The sequence below is a fragment of the Falco naumanni genome, chromosome Z, assembly GCF_017639655.2.
Source record: "Falco naumanni isolate bFalNau1 chromosome Z, bFalNau1.pat, whole genome shotgun sequence".
Taxonomy (NCBI): Eukaryota; Metazoa; Chordata; class Aves; order Falconiformes; family Falconidae; genus Falco; species Falco naumanni.
In genome coordinates, this window is record NC_054080.1 from 7409256 (window position 1) to 7431183 (window position 21928).

At 35.4% G+C, this 21928-nt stretch overlaps 1 protein-coding gene across 4 annotated transcripts in view; it reads right to left on the reverse strand.

Annotated features, from left to right (window-relative positions):
- The window catches only part of KIAA0825 (KIAA0825 ortholog), a 253339-nt gene that overhangs the window by 187598 nt on the left and 43813 nt on the right, over positions 1-21928 (reverse strand). For 3 of the 4 annotated variants that reach the window (XM_040580892.1, XM_040580893.1, XM_040580894.1), the window contains 2 exons: positions 20270-20438; positions 14489-15158 (listed from right to left, as the gene is read on the reverse strand). In XM_040580892.1, coding sequence (XP_040436826.1) covers positions 14489-15158; positions 20270-20438 — 839 coding nt within the window. Of the gene's footprint in view, positions 1-10780; positions 15159-20269; positions 20439-21928 lie in introns of those variants that run through there. The other variant, XM_040580895.1, reaches the window with a different exon arrangement.

Consider the following 21928-nt stretch of genomic DNA (forward strand, 5'->3'; position numbering starts at 1 on the left):
TTACTGAAGTTTTTAATATAAAATTCTGAGACTAGAGAGTAATTAAAGACGGTTTTCACTTAAACTTATAAAAACTTATAAAAAATATTAATGCAGAATACATCTAATTTGAAAAATTACAAGCACCTCAAACAGGGGTGCTAAGAACTGAGTGTCTATATCATAAACATAAGAACATAAAATTGTAAGAGTAGCTATATTGGGTTCAACTACAGCCTTTTATCCCAGTATCCTGGGCTTGGACTGTGACTGAAATAAGATTAAATAAAAATGTAACAAGGAAATCATATACACGATGTTTTTCTCAAAGCGTACCTAGTTCTTGACCACTTGCAGTTGGGCAGCTTGCACATATGTGACATGCATTAATAATCTGTAGTGGGTTTCTATTTCACCAACTTATCCAGTTACCCTTTCACCCCACCTGAATTTTCATCATCCATAACATTTTGTGGAAAAAAGCTCCACACTCTACTTACACACTGGGTTAACACATGTATCATTTTGTTTGCTTGAATATTTCACCTTCTGGCTTTGTCTGACGCCAACTAGTTTTAAGAAGCAGTCAGCTACTGATGCCTCTTCATTTTTATAATGCCTCCCCTCATTTTATAGACATCTATTGTATTCTGCCATCTTAATTTTGTTTTCAAACTGAAGAGTTGTGGCTTGCTTATATCTCCTTATATGGAAACTGTTCTATGGGTTTTTATCACCTTGTTGCCCTTCTTTTAAGTCTTTTCTGCTTTTTCTTCTATATACAACTGAATTATATGCACATATAGGATATAGTTTAGTGAAATAGTATCAATACTGTAAAAAGAGACACATAGGGATTACTAGTGAAATCAGGGACAAGTTTGCAATACTTACAGTTAAATTAATATCCCATCTTCTAATGACACAAATACATTGTAGAGCTATTTCTATTCAAAATTAATTGTAACAAAAAATCAGCATGTCATTCAAACGTCAAGGTTAAATTCAGTGTTGATGCAGTATGTCTTGAACACTGAATCTCATTCTTCTCTTATGCATTTGTATACAAAGCTATTTTCTGCAAAATAACGTGACCACTTGGGAACTCTTAAGGAACAAAAAAAAGGCAGTATTAGAGAATTTCACTTTACCGGTGATGAACCTGAGAAGTGCCCATATGAATTCTAAGCCAGCTAGTACGTTAATTAAAGCATTTTTCAAGCAACGTAGAGCAAAAGACACACGTTCAATAAAGCACTTGATCATAGCACCTGAGCTTCTCCTAAATACTTAAATTCAGTAGCAATGTACCTGCCTTTATCTTACTGCTTAAAAAGATTTGCCTTCATCTCTAAAAATGAAGCAGCATGAGAAATAAGGCTGTGCTAGATATCAATGACCTGTGTATACCCGCTAACTTGTGGTTTTATAGCAAGTTTCAACCGTGGTACTTTCCTCAAAGCTGTAGCTCTTGAAACCATTAAATACAGTGTTTCCAATTTCCTTGGTTATAGCCTGGAAGGATTTAAAATCTCAGAAGGCATAAGAAAATATGTATATGAATGAATCCCACAACTTTAACATAATTTTTGTGAATTCTTAAAAAAAAAAATAAAATTGAGAGTGACATCTTACATTTTTTTAATAGTTTGGCATTCACCACATCTCAAAAAATTGAATGGCTAATTCTGATCATTTCAACCCACCCAGGGATGTGACACAGTAAAGTGTGGTGCAGAAATCCCTGCATCATAGGTGAGCTGGCTGTGGATGTTCAAGAATAGCTACATTACGACAGTGTTGCTCTCAGATTAATTAGCCTCACTACTCATTGTACAGAGCCACATGGCTAAACTGCTTCTGAGACTCATGATGGAATCCTTGGAAAGCAACCTGATGACTGTCGTCTTCAGTGATTACAGTGGGGATTTCTCCCTCAGCAGGAACCAAGGGTTTAAAACCCTTTTAATCAATTTTACTATAAAATACCTTCCCAATACATTAAATATCATTCCCTTGCCCCTATTTATAAGGCTTAATTTCATATAGGAGAGATCTACAATATCATTTTACAAGGGACACAAGAAAGTGATGTCAGGGATTTCATCCAATAAAGCTATATGAGGAAGAAAATCAAAAAAGTGTAATATTAAACTTAAAATCAAACTACAACCTGCATACGAACAATAAAACCTTTTCATAAATGGAACTAACATTTTGTTAAAAACTGAAAAGAAATAGCCTAATAAAGCAACAGAAACTCAGCTGCTGATAGTCACTGTGTGTAGGGATATTTCAAGGTATAAATTTTCAAAGCAGTGCACAGGGAGTTACATACATAAATTCCATTAACAATAATGTGTTCCTCAGCTCTCAGCAATATTAACTTTTAAGTGATGCTATAACTATTATAACAATCTTGCATTTATGACAGCGTTCATCTGCACACTATCTCCTAAACAGTGCTTGTATATAAACTATATTATTCTTTCACTTGTATTTAGTAATGATATATTCAATTTTTATGGACATCTGCTCACAGTTTTCTCAAACTGCATGTTGGTGTATGTTTTTTAATGTAACTGCTAGGTTTAAATAATTAGTATCACTGGATATAATCACTAATTTCCTCATACTGTAAGAGGCAACTTAGTATTTCTGCATAGCAGATGTAATACACAATATTACACAGAACTAAATTATTACAAACAGTGCCAGCAGTTTTCTATACACAGTACTTAAGATAATTATAAAAAATCATCTTCATTACTGCATGCTAGCATTTTTTTAAGAGTTTAATTTGGATAGGTTACAAGATACATTCAAATCACACAGATACAATTACTGCAAACCCAAGAAGCTATAAAACGTTCCCAACCAAATCCCTTTAACCCTGTTAATGTCTGTTTCTTGTTAATCTAAGGCAAACACTGTTTGTAGCGTGCATTTGTTATGGAATATGAAAAAAAAGAAAGGAAATCCCTTAACAGTTGTTATTGATTCCAGCATTTACTGACTGAAAGTTAAGTGCTGTTTACAAAACAGAACAGATGCAGATGCTGACAAAAAGGTAAACAATTGTTGCATGGCTTACTGCCAGATTCTAAGCCAATATATTAAACTCCAAGTGAAGCACATTTCCCCTATAGATTGCACTTATTGCCACTTCATTTCCTATGTGCTCTGTCTCTCTATTGCTGTGCCCGGCACTAAGCTATTTTCAGTTCTTTGGTGACCCCTGAGGCCTAGTGCTACCTCACATAGCCATTAGTGAAGGGAATTGCATGTGTCTGACATGGCCTGAAACCAATTATTTGATATTTTCTTCAGAATGATGCCCAACTCTGTTGGGAATGAGCAATCATGAAATAATTTACCTCCTGATTTAATTTTTTCCTCCACAAATTAGTTGTAGCCTGAGCTAGCTATACACAGCTGCCTGTGACATATCTCTGTCTTATCAAGATTCTACTTGAAATGATGAAAAAGGGAAGGGGGGGAGGAGAGTTAAATAGAATAGGTTGAGGAATCCTGCTTTAAAAAGGCGTTGACAAGTTTATCAGATATACTGATCACATGTGCTCTCTGCTGATTGAAACTGACAGACCCATAAAGAACTATCAGTGCAGCAGAGGAAACCACATGGACGCAAACTGTTATCCCAGTGTTTAAGGTTTTTTAAACACCTGTCTTGCTCTGCAGCTCACTGTTAGTTCCAGTGAAACCCAGGAGTGCCAGGAGAATCTGATAAAGCAGCTTATGCAGACAGACTACATGTTGGCTTATTTTTATCCCTTTTTTAAAAAAAATTGGTCACAGATCTAAAGATAGCAACCTTTTTTTTAATTACACGTCACCATTAACTTGTGGCTTTGATAAGTGCTTATATACTATACATCCATACTGTGCACGTGTCAAAAAACCACAGTGAAGTAAGGGATCTCAACTTATGTATAAACATGGTAAGCATGTATAAATTTGCATATATTTAATCAAGAGAATGTGTCTGTCATAGAAAGAGAAATGTCACTGCCAGCTATTAAACCACCCCAGTGAAGGATACGCTAACCTTCTGAAAGAGATTCGCTATATGCGAGATTTTAATCAAATCTGCTCCCTAATGTCTTCCCACTTCAATGAGATCAGTTTTCATCCCATTGTGAAGGTTGATTCCATATCAGGTTGCTAAATGTTTGCCTCCAAATGCCTAAGTTGTTTGTTAACACTGAGTGCATAGGCCTGTCAAAATTAAATCTTTACTTGAAATCATGTTCACTGACCAACTGATGAAAGGTTAGACCAGTGCTGGAAACACAGGTTGGAGAGCAGGAACATCTGATCATGTACTGACACCAAACTCAATGTAGTAGTCTCGAGCAAATCATCTCACCAATCTAACTGCTTGACAGCACACAGCTACTTGACAACTCTGTTGAAGAAATTCCAGACACCCCTTCATGTGCTTTGAGGACCAAGTGCCCTGTAATAATGTTTAATAAAACTACTTTATACATAGATACCTATCTTAGCTTGCTCTTAAACCAGAGACTCAACTTGCTCCTTAATTTTCAAAAACACAAATCCGCTAAGAAATTCCAGGATATTCTGATTAGACACTGTGACTTCTGGTAGACAATGACATTTTAAAGAATTCAAATGTAAACAAATTAATCAGTCTCTGAATTAAAACTAATTAATGAATGGGTCCATTTAAGGAATTTAGCAGCTGGTATCCAATCATTTTCTGATAATTATCATAATAATGAAAAAACAGACATTCTTTAAATTCCCCTTTAATTAAAATGGTCATAAAAGTTGTAGATATACTGTATTTGCAGTTGTTTATAGCATTTGGGGGGGGCAGGGGTTAGGTGTTATTCTAGAAATGACCATTTGTTCTGAAGTAGTGACTATAAGCAGAGTCCTCCTCAGAAAACTGCAAGAATTACCCTATGACAAAATGCTATGCTTTGTAATATTTCTCAGTAGACCTGAAAGCATATTCTGGGCCTCGCCAATGGCAGAAACTGGTTCCACACACATTTTTTGAATTTTCTTGCCTAAACTGTGGGCTGAGGGAGTCACTGCATTCCCTGAAGTCTTCACACACATGGCACAGAAAACACCAAAGCCCAGTGTTTGAAGAAAGTGTAAAAACTGAGGCAGCCTGTAGCAAACTGGAGATTGCACCTATTCTGAAACACAGGAGTCCTTGAAGAACTCCAAGTTGATTACCTTCTTCAGTCTTTGCTGAAAGAGAAATGAAGTACTGCCAGGTCTGTCAAACTTTCTCATGAATTCTAACTTCAATAGGACTTGCATCTTTCCCTGTAGACCATTTAAAACACTTGGATGATAAAAGACAATTGTAATTTATATTTGAAAACAGTAATCAATGTGTTTATTATAATCTGATTTCAATTCCTTTAATGTCTGCAAACATAAAAATGTCTGCTAGCTTTGTTTCTATCCTCTGCATTTACACACTTAGGTGTCTCCACAGATCAGTTCATTACATCAGACCCATTCCATTAAAATTAGATTGTTAGGAACTTTCAACCAATCAGGAATTTCTATCAAGTGTTCATCATTCCTTTGTGTAGTCTACGCATGATATTATGTATTTCCTTAAATAATAGATTAAAGTGCCTCTGTCACTTTTGCTTCTCCTACTCCTCGGAATTCCCAAGATAGAGGCAGATAGTGACAGCTTTTGTTCTAATAAGAGAAAACACTCAAAAAATTACATATAAAGCTGGAGTCAATACTTATATTTCTGCTTCCTACCTCTTTATATTTCAAAACCTCAGCTACCCAAAGTCACCACAAAGTTCTCATGATTACTTTTACGAGGAATATAAAAATCAGAACTAAGTCTAGGTATACAGAAAAAAGGCAGACACTGCCCTTTAAAAACTTCTAGAGAAATTAGTTCGGAAATCCATAACCTTTCAACAAATATTTTGGAGAAAGGCTAGAATACAAATGAAGGATTAATCATACGTCAGCATGGATATACATATATCTATAGGTTTCTACTCACTGAGCTGAGACAACACTCTTAAAACACCTCTTTATAGCTGAGCTGATAGTAGTGTATGTAACAGAATATCTAATTTGTGCATTACAGAAATTTATGGACTTTACTAGCACATGAACAGCAAATCAGTATACCACCCATTATACTTAAATACAAGGATTTGGATCTCAGCCAGAGGATGATCAGTGCATGATGCTACTGAGGAAAAGGAAGCTCTTCTTGAAAGCATGAGAGCAGTAACAGATCCAATTCCAGAGAGCCTGCAATGTTTAGTGGTACTAAAAACCTCCAGAGCGCTAACTGCTAAATTTCAAACTAGAAAGTTAGACTGTGTTATAACCACCCTTAATCCCTCTAGATCAGACAGCAATATCTCCATTGTCCTGCTATATTCCGTGAATGTAGTGAACAGCACTATAAAATGACTGACAGCTTTGTTTTTCAAAACCTCTGTGGGTACAGCAGCCCCTTGATTGAAGACAGAGGGTTTTAAAAAATTTCTAAGCCTAAGGCACAATAGAAAGGGGATTCATGTTCTAACATAGCATGTAACATCCATCTTGTGGATGTGACACACCCTCAATTTAAACACATATAATTTTTCACCAAAATGACCTATTGTGACTAAAATAATTTTGCCTTTTAAAAATTAGATTTCCTTTCTGGATACACATTTTGTGACAGAAGAGGTTCCCTGTCCTGACAAAAATCACAGCCAGGACCATCTAATTAACTTGTGACTATATGACAGTAGATGCATATACTGAAAAGACTCCCACAAGAACTTTCCAATCAATACTGCGGGAGCCTCTCTAAAAGAAATTTTTGAAGTCTTGTCTTAACTGCCATAGTTCTACATACTTTTCTCCACACAGGCCTTTACTCTGAAGTAAAAGAGAGCCTAGCTTACTAATTCTTTCTCAGATTTTCACATTTTTTATTACTAAACAGAATACTACAGTATATAAAACTCAAATTGACCTCTGACCACTCACAAGCTATCAGACTGGAAAGTAAATCACTTCCACCTTTTAAACTTGGGAGAAGAATGCATTAATTAGAGGGCACAGTGAATTAAATGCTCTCTTCATGCTGAGGAAAAAGACGCAAGTGTGCTGAGAGAGCAAAAAGTAAGAAAGTAAGTTGGTGTTTGCTAATTGTGGACATTTTGAAAGCAAATAAAATACCAATAATGGAAACTTTTCAACCTCTACAGAAATCAGAAAACAGATTCAAGTTCCTATTGGAAAAGATGAAGCAGAAGAACTTCTTCAGGGCACAACAGTCAAAAAAAAAAATGTAACCCAAGAAAGCAGCAAGAATTTGATGTTTCAAAATATACAAATAATTTGAAAAGCAAACTTAGTGATTACTTATCTTATTAAATAAACAACATGGTAATAAAATTTCAGAATGGGCACCTTTTCAGTATGACAAAAAGTCAAGAACAAGATTTTACTGCCCGTCTTCATGTTATGGTCTTAGTAAGTAATTTCAAGCAACTGCTCTAAAAAGAAGGAATGTATTCAGGCATGCTAACAGCTTTGAAATTCTGTCAGTTCAACTGACATTTCAGTAACTTAGATACTGTTATCTTACCCCCTGCTATAAGCCTAAGAAGTAACAAGCTTAATGCTTTTGTAATCTTTATAAAAATGGCATTCTCCCACTAGAAAAACATTTGTGGTCCTAGGGTATTACGCTCATATGGCCTTTAAAAAAGTACCTCTTTTTTATTAAAACTCCAGCTCTGTATGTTCAAACAGATGGTTTTATTTTCTCCTCAGTACTACTCATATTTCCATTTAATATAATTGTGCAGTAGAAATCAAATACAATACTTGCAAGGATAAGAAATAAGTAATACGTGACAAAGAGGCTATGAAACACATTATTTCCTATATTAAAGGCAAAGACATTTATTTTGTTTCCCCTGAGTAATAGGATCTTGTTTTGGCTGTCAACATTTTATAGGCTTCTCAAGGAACAAAGACAACTGCAGAAATCTGCATCATATCTGTATGTCCACAGGTTTTCAATTTTAACTTTCTATTATAAATTCCCACCAACACTATTTGCTCCATTATTTTAAATAGGTGAGAATTAAACCTATTGAATAACTCAATACCGATTGGCTCATAATACAAAATCAGGCATCTTTGGTATTTATAAAGTAAAAAAAACCTAATGATTTTTACTCAATCTGTAGGTAGTATCCATGCCATTTTTGCTGATGTCCTCATGTTCTCTGTGAAGGTTATTATATGCGTAAAAAAGAAGTGCTTTGGTTTCACTTGATCTGCTACTTCCCCATCTTTCATGGATGGAAACTAGAATTTTACACTCCAGCTGTGTAAGACATGGGGAAGACTGTGCCATGCATCACCACATAGGGTGCAGCTCAAGGATTCAGTGGTTGCAAAGCCTGTTTGCATACAGGTACCATTCTTTCCAGCAGCTGCTCCATACCTTGCTTTATACAGGCCCCTAAAGCCCTGTTCCTATGAAAGTTGTATTACCAGGCACTCTGCAGTGATACAGAGAGGAGAAATGGAAGAGAGAAGGAGATGCCAAGCAGGCAGAAATATAATAGAAACACATCAGCTACAGCCATCAAGTAGAAACAGAAACAGCACCTCCCATCGATCAGAAGGGTTGCGTGGTTGTTATAGGCTGGCCTGGTGGAGTAAAAAAAGAGAAAGACATGCAAGGAAGCAAGTAGGGTGAAGTTCCAGTTTCTGTTATCATTCCTCTATTTTTGTATTTATAATGTCTGAAAGTCACTAAAACAGGTATGTAGGTCTTGAAATATTTTAAAGCTTAAATTAATAAAAATACACCCTTGAAATAAACCCCCATAATTAAGTTTTAAAATTTTATATTTCTAAAATGTTTGGCCCTTAACAACACATTATAGATATAACTGAAAACTTGCTTGTATTAATGCCAGGATCTGAGCAATATAATGAACTTGAACTGCTGAGGCAAGATGTGATACTGGATATTATAATCTGTAATCCATGTGGTCCACTTTACATCAGAATGTCCTACCGGCACTTCAGAAAGACACAATAGTATTTTGTAGGCCAGAACAGTAGTAAACCAACTGACAGAGAAACTTCCCCTCTTCCTCCTAATACTTCTAAAAGCATAAGGGACAACAGATAAGAAAACATGATGGAAAAGCGATCGTAACTACAACATAAATATTGTAAATTATCAGCTATAGTTCTTTACCTGGACAGAAATCTCAAAAAAGGTGTAAAGATACAAATATTAATTAAATGAAAACATGTCTGGAATTAACTTTAATTTCCAGATATAAATTAAATTATACTAAAGAAGTTGAGTCCTAATTATGTCCAGACACGAAAACCTGTTTTTTCATCATTTTAAAATTTGAGTCACTAGACCAGGAGGTATCAATACTATTTTAGCTGTATTTTTGATAGATCAGATGAAGATCATAGACGATTTCTTGTAGGCAATAATTGCAGCTCAAGAGATCACAAACTGACTGAATTAAAACTAAATGGGAGGATAAAAGCAACCCTGAAACCTAAGGTTCTTTATTTCAAGGGGCAGAAATTATAAACTAGGGGAAACAGCCATGTGCACATGAATGCAGAAGAGAAAACAAATTTAAGTCAAATGTGCAAAACCCAAAACTCATGTTTCAAGTGAGCTGGACAGCACACTGCTGGAAATACATAAGGATAAGTGACTTCAAAATAAGATTTATCTTACCAAGTACTTTCATTTAAGGTCCCAAACTTACTTTCATTCAAACAAATTACTGCAAGGCCTGTTTCTCTTCTCATTTTCAACTCTACTGCACAAATGCAGCTCCTCTAAACAATATTAAGTCCTTCTGTTCAAGTTTAGATATACGCCACATTGAAATTAGGTGTGCCATGAACACAATATATTCTTGGGAACTCATGAATATTTAAAGATAATGAATTTAAAATATCATAATTAAAATCACAGTTTGCATTTGAATATATCTTTAGAATAGAATGGAAGTTGGTCATATTCTGGAGAAACAAAAGACAAAGGAAGCCTGCTGAACACATAATTAAGAGGATGGTATACTGGGGTAAAAGTACAAAATATGAGTATTAAAATAGATCAGTGAAGGTGACTTAATTAGTAGCTAAAAATATACTTAGTCAAATATGCATCACTTCAGTTTAACTGCACTTTGCAGTAATACTTTCTTAAAAACAATAAACTATTGATTTTGAAGAACTACATATTGCCTAAAATTTTAAAAACAAATTTCACTGAAGATTGTAAAAGTTATTAATTATATAATAAAAGTATATTTCATTAGCAAATGCCATTAGATTTGAGAGTCTATTTAAGGGTCTCTGGCAAGTTTGTGATTAAATGAAAATATTAAGCCAATGAATTTGAATGTCACAAAAAATAAAATTCAGAGCTCTAATCTCATTTTAGTTTTAACCACAGGAAATTAAAAAATAGGCTAATTAGTCTACACATGTATTCACACTCTCTCTCTCTCTCTGTGTATATATATATAATTATATAAATAAAACCAAAGAAAACCTTCCACTAATATATAAAATGTGTATAATTTCATGGGGTTTAAGGTTTTTATTGGCTAATGTCTTACCACTTTTAGACGAAGAAACAGCTACTCTTATAAGAGATGAAGGATTAAGATAGGTTAGTAATGCCTGATTAAACTAGATTAACATTTTTGTAAATAAAGGAACACAAAAAAGGTTCAAAAGGTAAAAGTACAATCCACATTTAATAGACTTACCGCAAATAATTTCTGAGAAATGTGACACTGGAAATTGAAGCAAAAAATCATAAGATATAAGCTGAAAAACAGCTGTCTGCATGATTCTTTCCATGCTAAATATGTTAACAGATATATATAAAGTACGTTTTAAAATGCTTTAACATTTAAATAAACTTTCGCAAGACACATATGATTAATACGATACAAAGGTTGAAACATCTTACAACATTCCATCAAAAAAGTATTTGGGGGGCAGGGGGAACATTCTCCAAATATTGTTTTAGCAGGTTGGAAACATAGGTGATGTGCTGAGAGTACACAGAAAAATTATGATCCACTGTAGATAAAAACCTACTACAATAACGTAGCCCAAACACTAATGGCTGAATCCTGCACTGTTAATGGTAAGGAGTCACAGATTTAACTGGACACAGGATCATGTTACAACATAAACCCACCTCCCTCCACTAGAGCTGGCAACCAAAGATGCCAAGTTCCAAAGAATTTGCCTCTTTTCACATACCATTTTGTCAGCTTCCTTCTCAAACCATGCTCATCCTCAATCCTGATAAGCAGATACAATTTCATTACAGTACTTGACAAATAACTGTTCTAATACAGTGTGAAAACAAAAATGTTAATTCCTTACTTCACAAATAGATTGTTGTCTATGAAATATTTTAAAGACTTATAACTCTGTTAAAGCTTGTTATAGACAACCTATATTTTCCTGACAGAAGTAGGTCATCTATATAATGTTTTCTGAGGTTCTAGCATTATTTCATTATTTTCTTTCATTTTTTCCTCTCCTATACAGTAGGATCAATTAGAGCAGCTCTTACAAAAAAAGACACAAAACCCAACAAACCAAAAACCGTATTTCCCCGAGGGTGGACAAAGTAAACAGGAAAACTTTTTTCACCTCTGGGATAAGAGTCCCAATTGAACGCCCTAGATTAAATTACTTTGCTGTTCTGAAATGTGCTGGTTCCCAGAGGGCAGAGGGAACGTGCATCAAAAAATAAGAAGCACATAGGTGTTAACTGCCTTACAGCCAAGAAAAAAAGTTTCTTTCCCTTTCTCCCCTCCCCTCCATACTCCAGTATGCTTCTTTGTTTTTTTTAATACTCAGCAAACCAGGTATTACTGTCAAGGCAACCTACTAAAGCCATCTTTTAACCTAACCTATGTATAAATACAGATTTCCACTCTCAATTATGGGAGGGCAGCAAAGGTATCAGAATTTAATAGGAATTCCATGCAGGAAAAGTCACTTGACACTAAGAATTTGGCTACCATTATAAATCTCCCAAAACGGTTATTCTGTAGGGCTTTTTCCCCAGAATAGTTATTTCAGTGTGAACTGCCTTGTGAACACTTTAATTCCAATGGAAAAGTGCCTTTTTCTGACTTTGCGTGGTATAAAACCAGTATATGCAAATGTTTAGAAGAGAATAATCTCTTCGAAGAAAAATTTTTCACGTATAAGCTCACATACAATAAACTATTCAGTTATGATTGTTTTGGTGTAAATTTTGCTTGTGCTGATGAATAAAACCAAAGAACAGGCTATGACATGTCAACAAAATGAAAAAAATAATCCTACGTAACTTCACAGCTCTGACACCCCGTTTTGCTCTAGCCTGCTGACTTCACTATTGTTGCTTTATCCTTTGCATGCCTGCAGTCTGTAACCACAGATTGTCTAGAACAGTCTGATATGCCGAAAACTAGTGAGAGACGGAAGGTGAATCAATGCTTGCCTCCCATACCAACCCTTTTGACGTAAAATAATATGAAGTATTATATAGTGATGAAGATATGAAGAGGACTGCCTGTATGAAGGAAGTAATTTTAAGTGTTACATAATATTAACAAACATGGCTTCTGAACACATTTTCTGGGTGCTAAGGGGACAGCTGCTGCACATGCAAATCTGATCTTTAATACATTTTGAATCAAAAATCTTCCGCGGGATTTATGAAATACAGACATTTTTAGTTTTCTAAAACTAATTGCAGCAACTGTTTTAAAAGTTGCAAGCAAGTCCCAAGATTTATGTTGTATACCTTAATCTTCCTCTGTTCTTCTGAATAGACAACAGAACTGTGCACTGAAAATCTGTCTGGATAGATGCGCTGGCACAAAAACATGTAAAGACATATCCTGTGGCAAAGAAAATTTAGGCAGAGGAATTGCTGTCTTAATGGATTGAAGGACTGTTTTCCTTCTTGTAAAGAAAGCAGTTAATGCGTGGGGTTTTTAGACAAGCCACCCTTACAGTCACTTTAATTTCTAGGTCTTAGATGGCAAATGGAAGTAACAACTTTCCCACCTTTGTGAGCTGTTTGGAGACTGAAAGAAAAATTAAGTTACAAACTTCCAGTTCCCTACGAGTCATTTTTTTGTCAATGAATCCTTTCACTGATTCCCATCTCACCATGTAATTCAAAGATACATTTCTTGTCATTTACTTCACAACTCAACATCACTCTGTCATGACTTCTCCTTGTTTCCTACCAACATTCCACCCCACTAATATATCAGCTTTACATTGAACTTCTCATCCTTTCAAATTATTTGTCTGCGTGCCTTTTCCCTTACCTTACCTTTCATGTGTTCTACATATTCCTCCGTATTTCAGCTCCTGTTGAAAAATTCTTTCTGCATTTCTTCCAGTGGAATTTCTAGTTGACTTATATTAACATGTATATTGATTTTAAAACTCACCAGAGTATAATTTTCTTCTGCACAGACGTGGCAAATCACCTCACTACCTCATCCTTTGTGTATGTTGTACAGCCCAAAGATCTACTTTCTGTTTCTGTATTTTTCACGTGATTCTAAACTTTTAGTATTTTCTGTCTGCAAACTACTTCACCTTTATGGAAGGCTATGTTTTAAACAAACAGCTCTTGCATAGAGGAGCTGTGTTCAAAACTCTGCTTTGAAAAAGCAATTACATACAATCATGCAATTATGTTATGAAAGTTTCCATTTTGTGCAATTTTTTTCTAAAGCTCTGCTTCTTCGCTTTGGAAGTCAGCATGTCAGACTCACCAAATGTAAAAAGAAAGTACAGAAAATACCCCATTTCCTTGGAACAAGAAGAAACGGCTAGGTATCATTAACTCTAACTCACCAACCATACTTTCACAGTCCTAGAAAACGTTTCTTTTTTTTTTTTTTTTTTTTTTTAATTAGAATCTGAATAGTGATCTTTTGGTTCAGCTCTGATGTATGAATCTGTGTCTATTTCATGGCCACATTATTGTACAGACCTTCCTATACTCTCCATTAAACTTCTGACAATTCAAAAACAGTGGAGGTAGAAGACTGAAGAGTTTGTGGTATTTTTAAAATCTGGATTAAACAGTTCTTATTCTATTATGTATTTCAGCAGTTGGAACAAGTTAGACTAAAAAAACCCCAACTAAGACACGACACTGTTATCCACTGAATTAAAATGGGGTTTCTACATACATAAGCGTAAGATACTCTCCCTTAGTTTAAACCTTTTTAATCACAATTCTGAGACAGTCTATAATTTAACTGCAGTAATATGGCTAAAACATAAAGCTGTAATTAATAATCTCAGGCCTCTCTCTTCACAGGAAATAATCAAGCATATTGGAAAAAAAGCAGTATAACTCAAATAATATCTAACTACAATAACATAAAATAAGGCTACTAACCCACAGCATGAACTGTTCCTCTATGCTTCTTTGAAATCTTGTTTGCCTTAACTATATGTAGAGCATTTTCTTTGAACTGCAGCTCACAAAGTCTTTCAAGGAGAACTGTCATTTCTTCGGTGATGGTATCCAGATAAGTTTCATTAATAAACTTCAATGATGAAGAAAGATCAATAGTTCCACTTAGTATATACAAATCCTCTTTTATCATTGTGCACAACGTGGGTATAGAACTTTGGTAACCATGAACAACCTTATCAAAATTTGTTTCACCACAACTAGACAAAATACAGTTCTGTAGAAGATCACTAACCAGTTTATTCTGCATATTTTGATACTTTACTAAGACTTCCGATTCAGGATAAAGAAACAAAAGTTGCTGTATGCACTGAGTTTTAAACTCCATTTGTTGTTGTAAAGCATTAGGATTTGTTTCTTCTTGACTTTGCAGCCTATTTACTAGAAATCGTCGAAGATGCAATCTCACATCATCCCAGAGAGATTTCACATCCATAGCTGAATCATCCTCAATAGCATGAAGGGAAGATGTTAAATCAAAAGACGTCCCACTTGGAGTACAGGGAAATGAGACACCACATTGACTAGAGAGATCCAGCAGGAAGTGAAGTATCATTTCTTCTTGATTTTGCTCATTCTTCAGCAAGCTTTGCTAACAAAGGTAAATCAGACAGTATTTTAGAAAGGTTTTGTTAATTCTGGTTCATAAAATGAACAGCTTCATGCTACGGTACCAACTTTTTCCAATGCTAGTTATCTTACCAGCAAGTAAGAGACTTAGACAAATTGCTACATAAACAGAAATAACAAAGCCTGTTTTCCCAAGGATTTATGCTCCAATCCATCTCCTTGTCTACCTGCTCCAGTAATTCACATTCCTCTTCCCATCTTTCTCACATCCTCAACCTCTTTCCTCAGTTCTAATCCACAATTCAAAGGAAAGGTTTGGAAAGCTCATTAGGTAAGCCTTTGCAGCCTGATTGTTGTGGTCCACACACCTCTTTTAAAGAAAATGGTATGAAAAATTACTGAAGAATTACACAGATAATGGCAGGTTCTGCTCATAGAACCAAGACAGGAATTTATAAAATGAAACATTGTTGCTTTCAATGTTGTGGCTCAGCAGGCAACCAACAAAAAGACCATTCCAAGGATGAAATAACCTCCCCAGGACCCCCTTAAAGAACTAAAATGGAAAACTTGGTAAGAATTGAACAGGCTTAGATCACACAGGGCAGAAGAATAAGCAGCTGCGTGCCCTGTCAAACCAAGATGCAGACTGATACATGTATAGCGACCTCTAAATACATCTCAGCTATGTGAGCTGAAGCAGAAGGCGGCAGGCAGTTAACAAAGCAGGTGAAACCACACAGATGCATGCGCTCTTCCTACTTCATCTGAGCCTAAAGAGCTCTCTCTTGGTCCAGGGCCAAGATCTCTGACCTTAGAGCTGCTTCAAGTTCAAGAGGCCACACAGCAGATAGCAGGTCCTTTTGTCACAGCTCAATGCTCTCTACTTGGCCCGAATGACACAAATCTAAACAGCACTCTGCACTTTCCTTAATATGTATGAGATGAATCATTTGCATGAACAAGGCATGTCCAATATATGAGTAGAAGACAAGTCCCATGGTCACTGGACACCAAAATCTCCTTCTCTCAGACAAAAAAAATCTTCTCTGTTATAAACCCATTTCCCAAATCCTCAACATTTTCCCTTCTGCAGGCTGGCTTTGGCCACAGTCCTAGGCTCATCAACTTTTTATTTATAAAGACCTGCTCTTGATCTTCCAGCTACAAACAGCTGGCTACAGATTCCCTCCCCCTCCCCAGTCACAGGAAAACTGAGTGAAGCTGGTGGTACTCTTCTTTTTCTGGGTTTCAGGAACCAAGCAGGCAAGCTTTATGTGAATCAGGATTTAGAAGCCCACTCAATTGGTCCCCCGCCTCCTGTCACTTCTCTCCAACAGAGGAAAGCGTTGTGGCAAATGACAAAAGGGTAGTTCTTTTCACTTACGTGCTTTATCTGGGTCTCCTAGCTACACCCCATCCTACAAAGCAAGGCTGGTAAAGACACTGTTGGCAACTTTTTGCCTTCAGAAGTACCAATTTATTAAACCTACAGTATCAGAGGAAACAATTTTATTTCTTTTCCCATTTTGAAAGAGAGAAATAAATTAAATTTGAGTATGGTATTGCATGAATATAATAATTTCCAAACATAAAGTTCAATTTTTCAACTGTAACAAGCTTTAATCAATAAATAATTTATAAAACTATAAAAAAGATCAAATTTAAAACAAAAACTTCAGTGGGTTGTTTCCCCCCCCTCCATTCTTTTAAGTCACAAAAATATTCAGCATCAGAACTCCTTTTTTCTGGGTGACTCAAAACTTTTGCATTCTTATGAGAGAAAACAAGAGTTTAATCTTCCTGTTGCCCTCTACTCTGGAGTGCTTCCTGATGAAAATTTAAAAATTAAATGCTTGCACCACAGTAGCTAATTCTAAACAAAAGACAGAGAGCATCACTGCCTGCCATAAAGGAAAGTCTTAAAAATAACAGACTTTCTATTTTTCTTCCAGTTTACATCTTTATTTCAGAATGTTTCCTATGAATCTTTTTACTTACAAGCAGGAAATACATGTGGAAGACAGAATAATAAGGGGAATTATCAGCCAAATATCATCCTATAAAAGCATGTGCATGTGATAGAAATACCTGTAACTACTTCAAATTTTAAATCATACATATCAATATGCATATACATAAGGCAGATTTTATTTTCTTTTATTATCTGCTGAGTATTCTATAACGTTTTGTGGCCACAAAAAGAATGTGTTTCAGTGTGTAAACTGAAACTCTATTCACTAACTGTTGTGTTGCAGAGCTGAGTCTCCATAGGTAGACTCCTGAAATTTAAAGGTTACTTTTTTCTATGAATCACGCTCAAATACTAAATTCTGAAATTAACAGAGCAAGAGAAGCTGTCAAAACAGTGAATGTAACTGATGCCTTTAGATGATGAACCCTAACTGCCTTCCAAGCAATTTCCTCTGCTATTTTTTAAGGTTAAGCAGAAACATTTTTATTCATGAAAGCCGGTAAGAATCCCAAGTATTGTTTCAAGCCCTTTGCAACTTAAACTAAAGCATTAAAAATAGGGAGCTTGCAGATGCCATCTTAGACTTAGTGTTACTCAGAAAAAGAGCCCCTGAAGTGAACTTTGAAGCTCTGAAAACAGTGTCATCAAGTCTCTTTGAACACTGCCTATATTGACATAGGCTTTTCTATTTAAAAATTAACCTGTAAAAACACTTCAAAAGATGATGCCAAAACTATTCAAGAGAAAAAGATCCAAATTAGTATCCAAAGGTTTTAGAGAAGCATGGAAAGTTCTCTTATAAGCATAGAAATTTAGTGACAACAATATACAGGAAAACATCTGCAGTCTATCAACTGGACTACTACCTACTAGAGCCTACTACATATTAAATAAATTAATAAATGCAGCAAGATTAAGATTTTGTGGGGAAAAAAGATTTTGTCATTAGTTTAGCAGGGACAGAATTTAATGAAGATGTGTTCATGTATATATTCAGCTTTTAGATATTCATAATTACAAAACAGTACACATAATGATGGCTTTTCACATAACGAACATTTCAGGCTTCATGAAGAACCTCTCAGTATTCCCATGAGAGTTCAGAAGTGCAGAAGAACAGCATGCTAACAACAAACCTAAATACAGCACCGCAGCCAAAGCACATACAGAACTTTGCACTATTTTTTAGATTGTTCCAGCAGCTTAAAAGATAAAAAAAATCCCTAACAATATACACACCCATAATAAGGGACAACAATGAACAGGGATATTGTTCTGAAGTAGATGCAGTAGAATTATTGTTACTGAAGATGTATTATACGATATTTAACTAAAAACTTGCAGATGAGAAATTAAGCCAACTGAGTAGTTAGATCAATGGACAGAGATACATATTTAAGAAAGGTCACATCATAATCTCATTAATGGTGAATATTATTGAAAATATTTTACTGCAGACCTGTTTATGGTGCTAAAGATTATCTACTGTGAGTGTAACTTTTTCCAGATGGATTTTCTATGCTAATATATATACACTTTTCATTTGTAGTCTCATCTACACAGCAGGCTGGATTATCTAAGAAGCCACGAGCCTGGAAACAGTGATGTCCAAGTTCCTGAGCTCCACAGACGTTTTCCTGATAAACTGTGCAGAACTGAGACTTTAAGGCTTCTCACACTTTGCTATCTGTTTAGCAGCCTGCCAGAGCCATTCTCAAGGCTTAACTTGACTCTACAGCCCACAGCCAGACTGTCATGCAGTCAGTAACCTCCTGGGAAGCCAAAGAGCTAGAAAGCACATTTTTGCAAGATACAGCCAAAGTATTCCAGAGATGGGGACATTTTGGTGTTTCCCAAACAAATGCCGCCACCTGGTGTTCAGGTATATGGTCTGAATAGATCCTGAAGGAAGAAAGCAGGGAATGGACACAAGTCATCATTGCCATGCTCTCTTCTGAGCGGGTATAAGTAAGGCTCTAACTGGACTAAAAATAGTAACAAAAAACTTCCTAAGACAGCATTTGTGGGATTCTCATTTGGTCTAGATCAAGTAGCATGCAGCAGTCTCTGACACCCTTGAGTGTGATGATTAATAGCAACATTCATACTGATCACCTGTATTAGAAGGGGACAAAAAAATCACTTCTTCACCACATGAACATGAAAGACCTGGTGTTTCTAGAGGTGACTTCCTCATTTGACACAGCTTAATCCAGTGGATTCAAAGGTGACAAAGATCAACAACCAGTTTTAAGAGTTAAAAAACAGAGGAGTTTTGATGAACCTTGATCTCTAGGCAGGAGATAGTCCCAAAGGAGAAAATACTCCATTTCTCCACAGCAGTTTTCCTCTATTGATCCAGTCAATCTTAGCCTAAAGCTGTTCATGGCGTATGATTACACCATGACATGGAAGTGACAAAGAACAACCCACTGGATACTGTTTATTTGTTTTGACACTCATATATGTGTACAACATATAAACACACACATACATAATTTATATACAAACTTGCAGGTTGTCATTCATTGAGGTATCATCCTCCACACAGTTCAATTTTCCAGACTTCCATTTCCACAGAAACATTCTAGGGATAACCTTTAATATCAACTTGGGATAAAAATGCCTTCTAAAATGATGGAATTTCTCATTGAAGTGAAATTTGATTTTTGGCTATGTCTAACTGTACAACTTGCTAGGACAATGGATGTAGCTCCCACATTTCTAGTTAGAAAAAGTACATAGCAAGTTAATGACTAAATAATGCATAAAGGACAATAATCTGTATTAGATGAGTTAAACTCACACTGAAACAACGAAGAACAAGCAGTAACAGTAACAGCCTGGGTATAGACAGTAACTGCAGATGTTTTTTACCAGCATATTTCTAAAACAGCCCTAGCAGTGCTGAGCATGCGGTAATATCAGTGAAAAGACATGGTCCCAAGTTTGTCTATTTAAGGCATGATCAAAAGGAACATAACTCCCCGCTGTGGACATCAAAACAGTACTAAGCCTTATAAATAAAATTTCTGAACTATCCTCACCACACTGAAGACTGAAATGAGAAAACTAATTAACCTCAAAACACAACCCAAGCCCCCCCAGCATATAACCAACTTCCTCAAACATTAAAGTCTTTAGTAAACAATTTTTACCAGGGTCCTAAGGAACTCCATCAGCTCTCCGTGGTGTGTAGAAGAAGGCCTGAGAGAACTAAAATTGCAGTTGTTTAGCCACTGAAGGCAGTCAGTTGTGCTCTGTAGTATTTCATCGGTACATATTTCATTTACTTCTGATTGCAGGTCTTTAAGACACTGTTCTATGCTAAAAAACAAACAAACCAACAACAACAAAAAAATCATAGGGTCGTTTCTTTATGACTTGGAAACAGAAAGCATTTCATATATTTCATATTTCAAAAAAGGAAAATTACTTCAAATTAATGTAACACTAGTCCTTCTTCACAGATTAAATTACTCTTACAAAATAAGGCCTGAATTTGCAGGATTAGCATTTAAATACAGTGGAGCTAGGGCTAAAATAAATTTCCTTTAGGCCAGACTGCCATCCTCAGTAAAAGTAAGTACTGCCCTGCTTCTCAAACAACCTTGTATTTTTTTAATAAAGTAGTTAGTGAATAACATCATCCAGCCTAAGGTCTGGCCCTTGGTGCTTAATTAGCTAAAGCAGAGAATATAAACTGAATCAACTACCATATTCAAAGGTGAATGTGTCATTTTGCTCCTTTAGCAATCAGCAGTTGGTTTATAATACATAACATATATTAATGACTCCATAAAGACCCACTGACATCACAGAAAATGCTGAAAAGAATTTTAAGAGTCAGTTATGCTGAGAGAGCGGATCTTTTCTTTTTGTTTTTGTTATTAGAATATGTGAAAGAAAACAGGAGTTTGCTTCCAGTGAGCTGATCCACTCCTTAACGTTCATCTAGAAGCATAATCCTGTTCATGAAATCAAATGTGACTGGTATGGTTATTACAGGGATTTCAGTTGCAAATAGCACAAGAACAACTGGATATCCTAAATTATTTTATTTCTATTTGTGTGGACAATTATGTGGGAAAAAAAAAAAAAAAAGAAAAATCCACAATCTAATTCTCTATCTTTTCCTACAAAAACACCTTTTCAGTATTTCAGAACTATATTTTTTTTAAAAAAAGTAATGCTTAATATTTTATATAGTTTCAGTTAGAAAAACAGTATTGATTAGATGTAGGCAGATCTAGGTTTAATACAAACAGAACCAACGATAAGACTGATGCCAGCTTTGGTTTATTGAAGTGCAAAGTGATTCTCGCTACTATCTGAATTATATTTTGGAGTATATTAGTTATTCCATTTATATTCTTAAAGCTGATAAGGGATGCAAGGTTTAGCACAAATTAAAACTTAGTTCTTTCTATCTCTGCAGAGTTACAGGATTAGATGACACTCAGCTCTTTACAGGTACTTCCAGTGTCACATACTTTTGATCTTTGATATTACTTTCTGTTTTCACGACATCAACCAAACAACAAACTTGCCTATTAAACTGCCACTTGTCTCTATTTTATAGAGAGCAAGTATGGCTGTTTTTCTTTAACTGCTCTCTAACATTTTCAAACTTGACTAGCTTTGTCAAAAGAAGACAAAAGAAGATGAGAAAAGAGGTCAGGAAGAGAAGAAAAGGAGAACGAGAGGAGAGGGAAAAAAAGAAACTGGAAAACAAATTAAATCCTTACATATATTACAAGCCATGACAAAAACAGCAAATTAAAGACCTCCAGTTTTCAAATCAAAAAGGAAAGAAA